At 48.6% G+C, this 12,625-nt stretch overlaps 2 protein-coding genes across 4 annotated transcripts; both read left to right on the top strand.

Moving 5' to 3' along the window:
- Positions 1-198: 198 nt before the first annotated feature.
- On the top strand, positions 199-2,851 carry lrrc57 (leucine rich repeat containing 57). The gene is made up of 6 exons (XM_057011538.1): positions 199-347; positions 459-693; positions 879-1,014; positions 1,134-1,402; positions 1,955-2,140; positions 2,309-2,851. The coding sequence occupies exons 2-6, from the start codon at positions 610-612 to the stop codon at positions 2,348-2,350; spliced, it is 717 nt and encodes a 238-aa protein (XP_056867518.1). The 5' UTR covers positions 199-347; positions 459-609; the 3' UTR covers positions 2,351-2,851.
- Positions 2,852-2,999: 148 nt separating this feature from the next.
- Positions 3,000-12,625, top strand: tyro3 (TYRO3 protein tyrosine kinase). 3 transcript variants are annotated; one of them, XM_057011502.1, is made up of 20 exons: positions 3,000-3,459; positions 3,568-3,728; positions 4,865-5,048; positions 5,499-5,599; positions 5,671-5,841; positions 6,237-6,323; positions 6,624-6,736; positions 6,814-6,994; positions 8,603-8,745; positions 8,900-9,038; positions 9,101-9,224; positions 9,316-9,410; positions 9,588-9,683; positions 9,805-9,885; positions 10,018-10,110; positions 10,182-10,303; positions 10,378-10,487; positions 10,648-10,807; positions 11,101-11,237; positions 11,366-12,625. In XM_057011502.1, the coding sequence occupies exons 2-20, from the start codon at positions 3,668-3,670 to the stop codon at positions 11,823-11,825; spliced, it is 2,658 nt and encodes an 885-aa protein (XP_056867482.1). In that variant the 5' UTR covers positions 3,000-3,459; positions 3,568-3,667; the 3' UTR covers positions 11,826-12,625. The 3 variants fall into 3 exon arrangements, with proteins under 3 accessions (XP_056867482.1, XP_056867481.1, XP_056867480.1); XM_057011501.1 differs by having other exon boundaries at positions 3,000-3,479; XM_057011500.1 differs by having other exon boundaries at positions 3,000-3,728.

The following is a 12,625-nucleotide window of genomic DNA, read 5'->3' as shown; positions in this document are numbered from 1 at the left end:
ATCTTTGTAGTAAAAGTCCTCGGACTGAATGAAGAAAGGGAAACTTCATCTGATGTTTATTAATATTATTATAGAAATAAATTGAAAATTCAATTTCAGGTGTATCATATTCTTCATTTAACTCATTTAACTGTTGAACAGGCTGGTTTTACTGGGACATGTTGAGCGGTCTCGTTGGCGCGTGCACACGCCCACTGGAAGTGACGTATGCTCTTCCGGTTGCTCTCGCTGGATATTGGATAAGTGCAGTCTATCGGCTGGGACAGGGCGTCTCCCAATTATTCTGCCTAGTTTGTTAATTAAGATTTTAATCTGGAAACATTGCAAGGATTCACGCTGATATTGATGTAAGTAAACTCTCCCTGATTCCTGTTTGTAGCGTTTTGCATGCTAAAGCCACAGTGCTAACGCGTTAGCTAGCTAAAGCTAATGGCTGTTGACTGTGCTGTCACTTGCAGGGATTTTACAGACTGATCCCTTTAAAGCCAGTGAAGTAGGACCAGAAGGAGGTGGATCTTAAATTCAGCTGTGTGGAGATGCCCTCTGCTTTTAGCTTCAGTTAGCTCATCTTTAGCCCCGCAGTCTACATTACCATCGACCAACGTCCTGATGGGTAACAGCGCTCTAAAGTCCCACCTGGAAACGTCCCAGAAGACCGGAGTCTTTCAGCTAACGGAGAAAGGTCTGCTGGAGGTGAGAGCACAGCTCATCAGGGCTGAAACTGATGATATTGTGCCTGTCTGACGGACACAAAGGTCTGAGATGGGATTAGTCCAGTATAAAACGGCAGTAAAGGCGGTGTTTTGGCAGATATTTCTGTTGACATAGCAAAAAGCACCGTGACTTGTTTAAGATGCTTAGATTTCTGACGTTCTTAGTTTCCAGAGGAGCTGCAGCGGTTGACAGCGAACCTGCGGACAGTCGATCTGTCTGGGAACAAGATTGAGGTTCTTCCTGCTGCTGTTGGAAAGTTCCTGCAGCTCAAGAGTCTCACGCTCAACAACAACAGACTGAGTGAGTGAAGGAAAAAGAGTTTGATTCTCTTATCACACTAATCTGGAATCTGCCAGTCACACATCTTTGGGAAGGGGGCGTGTCACCCATTTAATGTGCGGGTCTTTGTGTGTCCTCAGCGTGTCTGCCTTCAGAGATCTCCCAGCTGAAGAAACTGGAGACTCTGAGTCTGAATGGGAACCGAATCCAGATGTTGCCTCCTAGTATGGGCCAGCTGAAGGCTTTGCGCACGCTCTGCTTGTCTGGGAATCACATATCTGAATTCCCAACCGGGCTGGGATCCCTGAGGAATCTGGACCTGCTGGACCTGTCCCGCAACAAGATCCAAAATGTCCCGTTGGAGGTGTCAGAGCTGCAAACCATTGAGATTAACCTGAACCAGAACCAGGTACTAAAGCCTTCATCCTCCATCGCCTCATCCCAGCACAAGTTTGTGGAGGTGCTGCTCCACCTCCTCACTCTTCTCTGCTCTCAGTAGCTGCGTTTCCACTGCGGTTCTTGATGAGTCCTGGGGACAGGAACTTTACAGGAACCATTCTTCTATTTAAAGAAGACTTTGAGAAAGCTGAATCTAGAGAAGAAAGGCAACCATGGCATCACATCCTGCTCCAAATCAGCAGCATGAAACCACCAACCCCCCCCACCCAGTGTTTCCGTGCTGCCCTCAGCACCTACACTGGAGCAGGGACCTGTTTAGGCCCTGTAAAAGATCCTTTAAATTGACATTTGAGGGAGGTTTCTGCAAATACAGCCCCGTAAAATTACCCAGAAGTTTCTGCAGTGGAAACGTGCCGAGTGTTCAGAAAATGTCTTTGACTTTCGGACATACGTTTTGCTCCTCATCGCTGGTAGAACAGATGAATACACAGGTGGCATGCAGGACAGGAAGAGCCCACTCATGCATCTTAATGGTGATCAAAGTTTCTTCCTGCTCCTCCAGATCTCCATCCTGTCACCAGAGGTCTCCAAGTGTCCGCGTCTCAAAGTCCTCCGTCTGGAGGAGAACTGCCTGGAACTGTCCTCCATTCCTCTGTCTATCCTGAAAGACTCTCAGGTGTCTCTCTTCTCTGTGGAGGGAAACCTGTTTGAGGTGAAGAACCTTCGAGACCTTGATGGCTACGACCAGGTGAGACTGAACCCCAGCACCCTGCACCCCCTACATAGACTGTACACACACACACACACACACACACACACCCATAGTTTGTAAGCCTTGGTTGTCCTTTGTGAGTCACAGCTGTTGTTGTGGTTGAGGCTGAAAGTGTCTGTAAGGTTCTCGTGGTTTCCTCCTCAGTATATGGAGCGTTTTACTGCCACCAAGAAGAAGTTTGCCTGAAGACACTGAAGGGGAACCGCAACCTCAGAGCGCCACCCAGAGGTGGAGTCACGAGTGACTCTGCTCATTGCTGCTGCTGCTTGTGCTTAAGAGTTTCCACTACACGACCACGGGATGTGACAGCAGAGACGTTAGGCGTCCAGCGAGGGACGTGAAGACTTGAACCGACGATGGGAAGAAGAGTGACAACCATTTTAACTGCACTTATTAATCCACCGCTTTTTTTTTTCTTAATTATGGCTGTAAAGTACTACGTTGCGTAACCTTTGACCTAAACAAATATGACCACCAAGTTTCAACTTTCTTCACCAATGCTGCTGCCACGTCGTTTGGAATCTGGGTGGTTGGGATTGCCGGTGGAGCCATGATGTAGTAGTCTACTGCAGCCCACCACCAGGGGCCACAGTTTTCACTTCTGTCCATCACCCCTGCTCTCACCCTGACACGTAAAGAAGATAATACTTTTTCTTTAGATCTAAATAAATGTGTTTAATTACTCTGTTCCCCGTGTGGTGGCAGGTTCATCGATATCTGATGGACATCAGATCTTCTGGTGAACTCATTTTTCCATGTTTGAACGCTCAGATATTCAGTTTAATATGCTTTTTTTTATTTTTTTTTATTTGTCTTTATGTTTGGGATGTATGAAGGTTTTTTTAACATGAGGAAGAATAGGAATGCAGTTCTGATGTGGCCGAGATGGGGCGCGCAGGTCCTGGTCTCATTTGGTCGGTCACTCTTCTACAGCCTCAAATGCTGTGAAGTTACACAAATCTAAAGCGTACTTCCGGTTACCGTTTCTAAGAACATTAATGAGGCAGGATATAAGTGCGTCTTGTTTGGAAAAAGTCCAACTCCTACATTTAGAAAGTAAACTAAATGAGGTGGTAGGAACACCGTATGTATTATTAATTAAGTCTCCTCTATTGGACCTAAATTTTATTGCGTGAAAATTGAGTATTTTAAAATCTTTTATTCTGAAGTTGCAGCTGTGTTCCGGTTGGGCCGTGTATGTTTGCGTGCTTGACGTCAGAGCCGAGTGGTCTGCGCGAATGAAGAGTTTGTTTGTGCAGTTCGGTTTAACAGGGAGCGACTACCCCGACCCAAATGTAACTTTACTGCGTGTTCGGTTCGTCTCTAGCTTGGGGGTGCGATAGATTTGATTTCGGAGCTTTGACATTTTGTCCTCAGTGTCGGCGAAATTCCTGTTTGTGCAGGTGGGGTCGGTGCTTCGCTGGGAGATGGTGAAGCCGAACCGAACCGAACTGAGCCGGGCCGTTTAACTGTGAACGACTGTTGGCGAAAACCCGAAATGAGATGATGTTTGTGTGGATTCTAATCCTTTTACTGGGGAGTCACGAGCGGGCGTTGGGAAACGGTGAGTGTTGACTGGTCCACTTAAAATGAGTGTTCTGATTGTTTTACAAAATCTGTCGTTGAACGCGTCCAAAAGTCTCAGGTTACTGTTTCTTGAAGGAAACATTAGTTTTGTAGTTTTTTTAAAAAACGATTCTTTCTGCACTTTTATTGCATTCTATGCTGTTTTTTTCCACAGTTTTTGCAAAAACGAGAATGTGGATCATTAAGTCTTGATCGCCGAATTAAACAAGAACCGTATTTGAACGTGAATGTTCCTCCATTTGTGTTTTTCGAGCGACTGAAGCAAACGAGGCGTAAATTAATCTTAACGCTGAACCTTTTTAAACGGAGTTCGGAGGCACGCGGCAGCTTCCCGAACGTTTCCGAGGAAACCCGAAGGAATGTGACTCCAGAGCCGTCATTATCCCCTAAACAGCTAAACATTTCTGACTAAACATCAGCGACTCATTCCAAGGAGCAGGATTTGGCCACCTTTCTGTGCATTGTTTTGACATATCTTATATATGACTAACAATTTATATTTTCGTTTAACTTTCTGTGTTAGAAAACCCAAAACATTATTCAAGTTAGCTAGTATAGCATTAGCCAATATATTTCTTGGCTAGCTCGTTAAAGTATTCGATTATCAAGTGCATCAGCGAGTAATTATTACTGCCCGCAGGGCCCCGAGCAGATATTTTATTCTCTATAGTGTCGGTGTTTTGTTACCGTTTCTTTGATGCACGTGTTCTTTAATATTTCAGTGTCTGCTCGTTATATACATTCATAATATAGTTTTGTCTTTGCTGCTGGTATGTTTGGTGATGTCATCACTGGAGGGAAATGATGGCTGATGATGTCACAGATGGTTTATTAGAGGCCTGATTGGCTGATGATGTCATCCTGCGCTGATCTCAAAAGTCTGAATGATTCCAAACTGAATTTTCTTATGATTAAATTTCTGGCCAAGACCAAACCCGATGATGTCAACATGAACGCGGTCATATCGATGACGTGGTCGCACATGAACTTTGACCTTTTGTTTGGTAATACGAGGTGAAGGATAGACATTAACTTTGTCATGTGATGTTGATGGTGTTTTATCAGTGTTCTGCTGGTCGTGTCCTGTTTCATGCGCCCGCGTTTCTTCCGCAGGAGTGTTGTTTACGAAACATCCAGCCAATCAGACGGTGTCTCAGGGCAACTCGATCCAGCTCGGCTGCGCTGTCCAGGGAGTGACAGAACCTGACATTGTGTGGATGAAAGATGGAGAGAAGCTGTACAGCACCGACCAGATGTTCATCACAGTGGGGGAGCAGCACTGGGAGACGTTTCACAGGTTCATCTGATCAACACGCTCGGTCACAACAGTCTCGTCCTCGGCACCACCGTCATTGTCAAAGAAAATAAGGACTTTGAGTAAAAGCTTCGACTGTGCCGAGGCATTAAACTCCAGCACTGTTCTGTCGAAAACGCATGAGCTGAATTTTTGCGGGAACTCAAACAGGAAGTGATCTCCTGCTGTGGAGGAGTAAAACCTGCTGAATCAGGAAACAATCAGCAACTTGTCAGAAACCACTCAGATTAATCTGCAGAAGCCAGTTAGTCAAAATAAAACTGGTTCCAAATCCTGTTTACTCCAGTGGAGATTCTGGTCCCAGTTGTGCCACTATGGTTTAATAATTCATAGTCCATGTTAAAGCTGCCGATTCTGATCTGGTACTTTAGTTCCTGGGTCTATATGGTGTTCTGATCTGAGATAAGGTTCTGACTATGTTTGTATGCTTAGTGTGAAGTCGGTCCACCAGCATGATGCTGGTCAGTACTGGTGTGAGGTGGAACATCAAGGTCAGACGCTCTCCTCTAATTCAGCCTGGATTACAGTGGAAGGTGGGACCTTGAACACAGAACTGGTATTGGACCTGCGGCGTTCTCTGACCTCCACCCCTCTTGTTCTGCAGGAGTCCCTCACTTCATCCAGGAACCACAGGATGTGTCGGTCTTTCCCAACGTTCCCTTCAACCTCACCTGTGCTGCTGTAGGTCCTCCAGGGCCTGTGGAGGTGCTGTGGTGGTTCGGTGGAGCCCAGATGGGAGAACCTAGACCATCACCGTCTGTTCTCCTTGTCCAAGGTCAGAGAACCCTCAGCTGTCCCAGTGCATCATGGGAACTATATCATCCTCCCGTCAGTGGGGTCATCAGCATACTGATGCTGTGTGCAAGAATGTCTTGGACACACACAGGACACACACTGCTCAGGTGTGCTGGGGGGAGGTTGTGTGGGTGTTTAGGAGGTTCCACAGCTTCCAGTTGGAGGTGTCTCTGAACTATCCTCATCTGAGCTGTGATGATGAGGGTGTCCGTCATGCTGTAGGACATCAGGGCAACATGCCACCAAAAATGGTAGTTTGAGTCCAAATATAGAAAGTATGACTTGAAACTCTCCCTCTCTCTCTCTCTCTCTCTCTCCTGTGTTTCTGTTTGTGTCTCTGCTCTTCCCCTCACTCTGCACCCCCCCCCCCCCCAGGTGTGAATGACAGCCTGAAGTTTTACTGTGAAGCTAAAAACACCAGAGGAATTTCAGTGTCCAGAACAGGAACAGTTCACATCAAAGGTGAGTTTGCTGTCATAATTACACCGGTTGCCATGGTTGCCATTGAACCGTCTAACCTCTGAGTTTCAATCCTCAGGTTAGCATAGCATGATGCGATTGTCTCATGCTTAGCATGGAAAAAAAACATCTCGAGTTTGATGAGAAAGTCAACAAACAAGAGCCCTGAAGACAATTATCCCTTTGAACTACTAGCATCAGAGCTAATGTGTGCCATCATTGTTTACATAGCAACGTTAGCATACTTCAGACGCTCACATTAGCCACATGACTGGTTAATGACGCTCTGGTGGTCTCTCTCAGTCTTGCCAGCAGCTCCAGTGCAGCTTCAGGTTCTGAGCACAGTGGACAACGTCACATTGTCATGGAAACCAGGATTCAATGGGCACTCCGAGCTGTCTGCCTGCAACATTCAGGTCTCACTCTCTCTCACACACACACACACATCTAACCACGAGGTTTTGAAGGTGTCTCTGCCCACTTGCCTCATCAGGTGTTGATGCGTTCTCCCAGGAGAGTGGAGCTTCCTCAGCAGAAGGTTCTGGTTCCTCCTCACCTGCATGTTCTATCGGGCATAAACAGCCACTCCAACTACAGCGTTCGGGTGTCCTGTGTCAACGAGGTGGGAGCGTCTCCCTTCTCTCATTGGCTGCAATTCCAGACACCCGAGTCAGGTGAGGCCATTTTTTGAAGTGAATCAATGCCTCGGTTGATTAATTAATTGATTTGAAGCAATAAAACAGAGTGAACCCAAGGAGCGAGCCGCTGCCAGTGTGTGTATCTGTCACAGGGTGTGTGTGTGTGTGTGGGGGCAGGCCCACAATGATGTGGACATGCCCCGATGCTCATCATTACTGCCCCAGCCATTGGTAAATAGCCCCACGAACATGTGGGTTAGCCGTTCTAGGCAAGGCTAAGGGAGCCCATGCTAGCAGAAAAGCAATGTGCATAACAGGCACAGAGCCAGGACCCCAACAGTCTCCTACAGCCCTGATGAGGAACTGGTTGTCCCAGACCCACCCAGGCCATCAGACTTACCTCATCATGGGGGCACAGCCCCTACACCACTATAAAACTCCTTGGGCAAATACGTGCCTCTGATCTGGGTGATTACCTGGATTTACACCTGGTTGAAGTCTGATAACGGGAGAAGGTTCCAGTGGACGGGAACTCTGCACAAATCCTGGAACATCAGGACTCTGCTGGACTGAAAGACCCCATAGAAGACGGCTGCTGGCAGCTGAACTGAGGCACTGTAACGTCAATACTGCTGCACTCAGTGATCCTGGGCTCCATGACCAAGGCTCATATTACATATTACTCCTTGCTGCTGCTTCTGTGAAGGTCCTGGCCAGAGGGATTCATTATTTAACATCAGTCATTACTCCCACCGTGCAAAGAGACTCCTGTGGGATCCTTCTTGGGTTTGAATGCCGAGACAAGTTTGTGAACATCCTAACAGGTCCAGGACGGAGTGAATGTGAGGATGTAAAGGCATACAGCAGGTTGGGATTGATCATCACCACAGCTAAAACAGGTTGTGTGTCAGTGCAACACCCCTTCAAACACCCGGGAGCATCCTCTGTAAAGACAAAAGTGTTGACAACAAACTCCCAAACAAGAATCCAGCAAGCATTGGCCGCATTTGGGAGACTCGGGTGCCGGGTCTTTCCAAGACACGGATCTATGTATTCACACAGAAGTATCCATCGGTCAGAGCATCGCCACCCTCCTGGGCTGCTGTGAAGCCCGGGTCACCTACACTCACCTCGTGAACTCTCTGGCGCGCTCTCTCTTCCGAGGTCTTGAGCACATTCTGGGAATTGCTTGGCAGGATCGAGTGCCTCAAACTGGAATCCCAAAGGAAAACAGGCTGCAGGAGTATTGAAGCACCTCACCACCATGTTCTCAGGATGCCCCAAAATGGAATCCCGTCCTGGCCATCTACACCGTGGACCGAAACACCTGGCAGCAGCTCGCCTTAGATGTCTGCGTATCTGTCTGTGGCTGTGTGTTTGTCTGTATCTGTCAGTGTGTGTTGCTCTGTGTATCTGTGTGAGTGGGGGTCCAGCTGGAGGTGATCCAGTAGATTCCAGTTCTCTCTCCACAATCAGCTTTTGTGTGTGTCCTGGATGCATATGAAAGAGCTGGTTTGTGCTGCGGCCCCTGCAGTGCCCCCTGCAGGCCGCAGATGGACGCTTCCTTCCTCTGTCGTCAGAGACGAGACTGATGAGTGTATCTGCGGAGTGTTGTCATGTGATCACCCGTCTTCCTGCTCTCAGTTCCCTCGGAGGCACCGAGGAACCTGACGTTTGAGCTGTCGGATGACCAGCTGCTTCTGAGCTGGGCAGTGCTGCGGCAGGAGGAGCTCCATGGAAACCTGCTGGCTTATAAGGTGCAGTGGACCCTGGGAGGAGAAGCACAGGTGAGCTGACCTCACACACACGTGCATCATTGGGTGGACGGGGGGGGGGCTTTTAGTAGCCTCCTCAGCTCAGGGTTTGGGGCACGATGCAGCATCCAGATGTTGAGCTTCAGTTGGATTTCTTCTTGTGTTGTGGGTGTGCGTTTGCATGCAGGAACCTCTGTTGTTTAAGGAGAACCTGGCTCACCTCTCAGGAGGAGGACGCTTTTTTAATTCCTCCTTCCAAGTGTCTGCGTGTACCAGCGTAGGTTGTGGACCCTGGAGCACCCCGGTGATGGTTCTGCCCACCTCAGGTAAGCAGGCTTTTGGTGATCTGATGAATGGTCCCTGTCCTGAACCTCTGTCGACCCTCCAGTCCAGCTCCAGGGCCAGCGGAGCCACATGTGGGTGGGCCTGCTATTCGGGGTGCTTGTGGCCACTGTAGTGGGCCTGCTGCTGTCTGTCCTAGCTCGCCACCGAGGAAAAGACACTCCGTTTGGGTAAGATAAAGATCGGGTGGACACAGAAACAGGAAAAGGTGTTGGTATAAAGCGTGACTGTGTGTGTGTGTGTGTGTGTGCGTGCGCGCAGGTCGGCCTTTAAAGCTCCTGGCCCAGAGAGTTTGGTTTCCTTCACAGCAGCTCGATCCTTCAGCAGAACCTGTTCTGAGCCGCAGGACTCCACCTGTGAGTACATCGTCAAGATCACGGTTCGCTGTACATGCTTGCACTGTTGCCATGGCGATGGCGTGTCTTCACTGAAACACTGAGGTTTTCCGGGTGTTGCGAAAACTCGCAAACCAACATGGAGGTGGACTCGGTGTGAAAATGTGACCATGGTAACCTGCACATGTGTGTTTCTAGTGGACAGTCTTGGAATCAACAACGACCTGAAGAATAAACTCCAGGACGTCCTGATTCCAGAGCGGCTGCTCACACTGGGACACATGCTGGGGAAAGGTGAGACACACTCGTGTTCCTGAATGTGTGTCCAAAGTTGTGGAAACACACTGACACCTAAACGATAAGATGCTGAACTGTGTGTGTGTGTGTGTGTGTGTGTGTGTGTGTACCTGCACAGGGGAGTTTGGATCAGTGCGCGAGGCCTTTCTGAAGCTGGACGACTCGTCTGTCCAGAAGGTGGCAGTTAAAGTGCTGAAATGTGAGTAGTGGGACTTCTTCTGTGGTATGTTGATCAGGACGATGGAAATATGACCGTGTGTGTGTGTGTGTGTGTGTGTGTGTGTGTGTGTGTGTGTGTGTGTGTGTGTGTGGTGTGTGTGTGTGTGTACAGCTGACATCACATCATCAGGAGACATTGAACAATGTCTTAAAGAAGCTGCCTACATGAAGGACTTTGACCATCCAAATGTCATCAAGCTGACGGGTAACCCTCACACCTGCTTGTCCTGAAACTGGAGCTCGGGAGAATTGATTGACAGCTCTCCTGTCAAATAGGAGTGAGTCTGCAGCGGCGCCCGGGCCAGCGGTTGCCGGTCCCGATGGTGGTCCTCCCATTCATGAAGCACGGAGATCTGCACACGTTTCTGCTTCTGTCACGACTGGGAGAACAGCCCTTTGTAAGTGTCACGCAGCAAGCAGCTGCTGTAGCAGGAACATCTGGGACCTCTTTCAACGTTGTAATCTCCTTCAGGACCTCAACCTGCAGACACTCCTGCACTTCATGCTGGACGTTGCTCGTGGGATGGCGTACCTGAGCAGCCGCAGCATCATCCACAGAGACCTCGCTGCTAGAAACTGCATGTCAGTCCTCCGATCAGACGTCGGAACAGCAGCATCTGACTGACAGGCTGATAAGAGTGTGTGTGTGTGTGTGTGTGTGTGTGTGTGTGTGTGTGTGTGTTGTGTGTGTGTGTGTGTGTGTGTGTGTGTGGTGTGTGTGTGTGTGTGTGTGTGTGTGTAGGTTGAATGAGAACATGAGTGTGTGTGTTGCAGACTTTGGCCTCTCCAAGAAGATCTACAGTGGAGATTATTACAGACAGGGTTCAGTGTCCAAACTGCCTGTGAAGTGGATCGCTCTGGAGAGTTTGGCTGACAACGTGTACACCACGCAGAGTGATGTGGTACACACACACACACACACACACACACACACATACACAGCATGTGTGTGGACTTGGAAATGAAAGTTGACCCCTGACCTTCAAGTCAGCTAACTGAATTTCTGTAGTTTTCATTAGCATCACTGTGTAGCATGGCTGAGTATTACAAGGTTTCATTAGGGAAAGAGTGTAATAACACTGTGTAATAACAGGTTTAATTCATGTGGCCCATAGTGCCATTTAGCGCTTACTCAAGTAGCAACGCCTTCCGGCTGACAGTAAGTTTGTTCACTCTCCTGTCGCGTGTGTGTCAGTGGGCATTTGGTGTGACGATGTGGGAGATCATAACCCGAGGTCAAACTCCATACCCGGGCGTGGAGAACTCTGAGATCTACGAGTTCCTGATCAAAGGAGAACGTCTGAAGAAGCCTGCAGAGTGTCGAGACGACATGTGAGACACACACACACACACACACACACACACACACACTCAGCGAGGCGTGAGCTCCATTGTTGTCCAGTCTGTGCTGACCTGACCTGTATTTTCTTTCTTTCGTTGGTCCGTTTGTGGTGCCTCAGATATGAACTCATGCACAGCTGTTGGAGTCCAGTCCCCAAATGTCGTCCCAGTTTTCAGCAGCTCGTGCTCCAGCTGGAAGCGCTGGCCCACAGCCTGAGCCCCACCCCTCCGCTGAGGGAACCGCTGCATTACGTTAACCTGGAAGACAACGAGACCGAGATGGAGTCGGGGCCCAGAGTGCCCCCCTCAGAGGAGGAGGCCACGCTTGGGGCCGGGACCCTGAGCTGGAGTGTCCCTTGGCAACATGAGACGGAGGACGGGGCGGCGGACTGGCTGATGGTCGGCTCAGGCGCCGCACATGCTATTGGAGGAGACTACCGGTACATCATTGGCCCCTGTGGAGTTCCTGGGGAGGAGGAGCAGCAGAATGGAAGAGCAGGGCTGATGAGGGAGGAGTCTGGAAACGGACTCCAGGAAGACGTCAAGGATGAGGACGATGATGTCATCATCCATGTCTGACTAAACAACCGTAGCACTCATTCCAATGGAAATGTGAGGGTTTGGACAATGTTCTCAGCATAGGCACACACACACACACACACGTACACAGCACGCTAAACTGTGTCAACTACAACTGTGGCACATTAGCTTAGCACAGCACTTTTATCTCTGACCGAAAAAAAAAACCCTGATGGTGCCCACATCAGTATTTGCAACTCGTACTGTATGTTCTTGGTACTGTATGGCTGCAGCACCGGTGGCGTGCGCTCATTTTTCTTTACTTGAACAAACATATTCTTGATTTCGGTCTCGGATGACGTGATTGTTTCTTTAAGATGTAAATAATAATTGATCAGTTTCCGACGGACAGACCTGAACGGGCCATGGGCTATTGTGCCCCTGAGCAAGGCACCTGATCCCCATTACTCTCCAGACCCAGTAAAGTGCTGCTCCTGTGCCCGACTGGTGTGTTCACCCGTTAAAGATGCAGAGGTCAAATTCACTTATTGGTGCATGTGCAAATATTTCGGTTTCTTATCTTCTCGAGACATTTTAAAGATATGTATCAGAGCTGGTGGCTGTAATAACTGATGTATAAATTGTAGATGTATCTGATCTTGTATAGATGTGAGGACCACACACCTGTTCCAGTTGAACTTCCCGTCTTGATGTTTCTGCTGCCGGGACAGAATAGTTTAACAGATTTCTATTGTAAAACTGCCTCAGAGATCAAGCCAGACGTGAAGCTGGCCTTCTAACCCGCCACTAATGTCAAATCTGTCTACACAGATCAATAATAAAATGATTTGTGCCACACA

Source organism: Takifugu flavidus, chromosome 16 (assembly GCF_003711565.1).
Source record: "Takifugu flavidus isolate HTHZ2018 chromosome 16, ASM371156v2, whole genome shotgun sequence".
Lineage (NCBI taxonomy): Eukaryota > Metazoa > Chordata > Actinopteri > Tetraodontiformes > Tetraodontidae > Takifugu > Takifugu flavidus.
This window is presented reverse-complemented; position numbering and strand designations above follow the sequence as displayed.

Excerpts from the sequence above, each read along its gene's own strand:
- lrrc57 (XM_057011538.1), top strand. The coding sequence starts at position 610 with ATGGGTAACAGCGCTCTAAAGTCCCACCTGGAAACGTCCCAGAAGACC. Across the intron at positions 694-878 it reads CGGAGAAAGGTCTGCTGGAG|TTTCCAGAGGAGCTGCAGCG; the intron begins GTGAGAGCACAG and ends TGACGTTCTTAG. Across the intron at positions 1,015-1,133 it reads GCTCAACAACAACAGACTGA|CGTGTCTGCCTTCAGAGATC; the intron begins GTGAGTGAAGGA and ends GTGTGTCCTCAG.
- tyro3 (XM_057011502.1), top strand. The coding sequence starts at position 3,668 with ATGATGTTTGTGTGGATTCTAATCCTTTTACTGGGGAGTCACGAGCGG. Across the intron at positions 9,039-9,100 it reads GATGGTTCTGCCCACCTCAG|TCCAGCTCCAGGGCCAGCGG; the intron begins GTAAGCAGGCTT and ends TCGACCCTCCAG. Across the intron at positions 10,808-11,100 it reads ACACCACGCAGAGTGATGTG|TGGGCATTTGGTGTGACGAT; the intron begins GTACACACACAC and ends CGTGTGTGTCAG.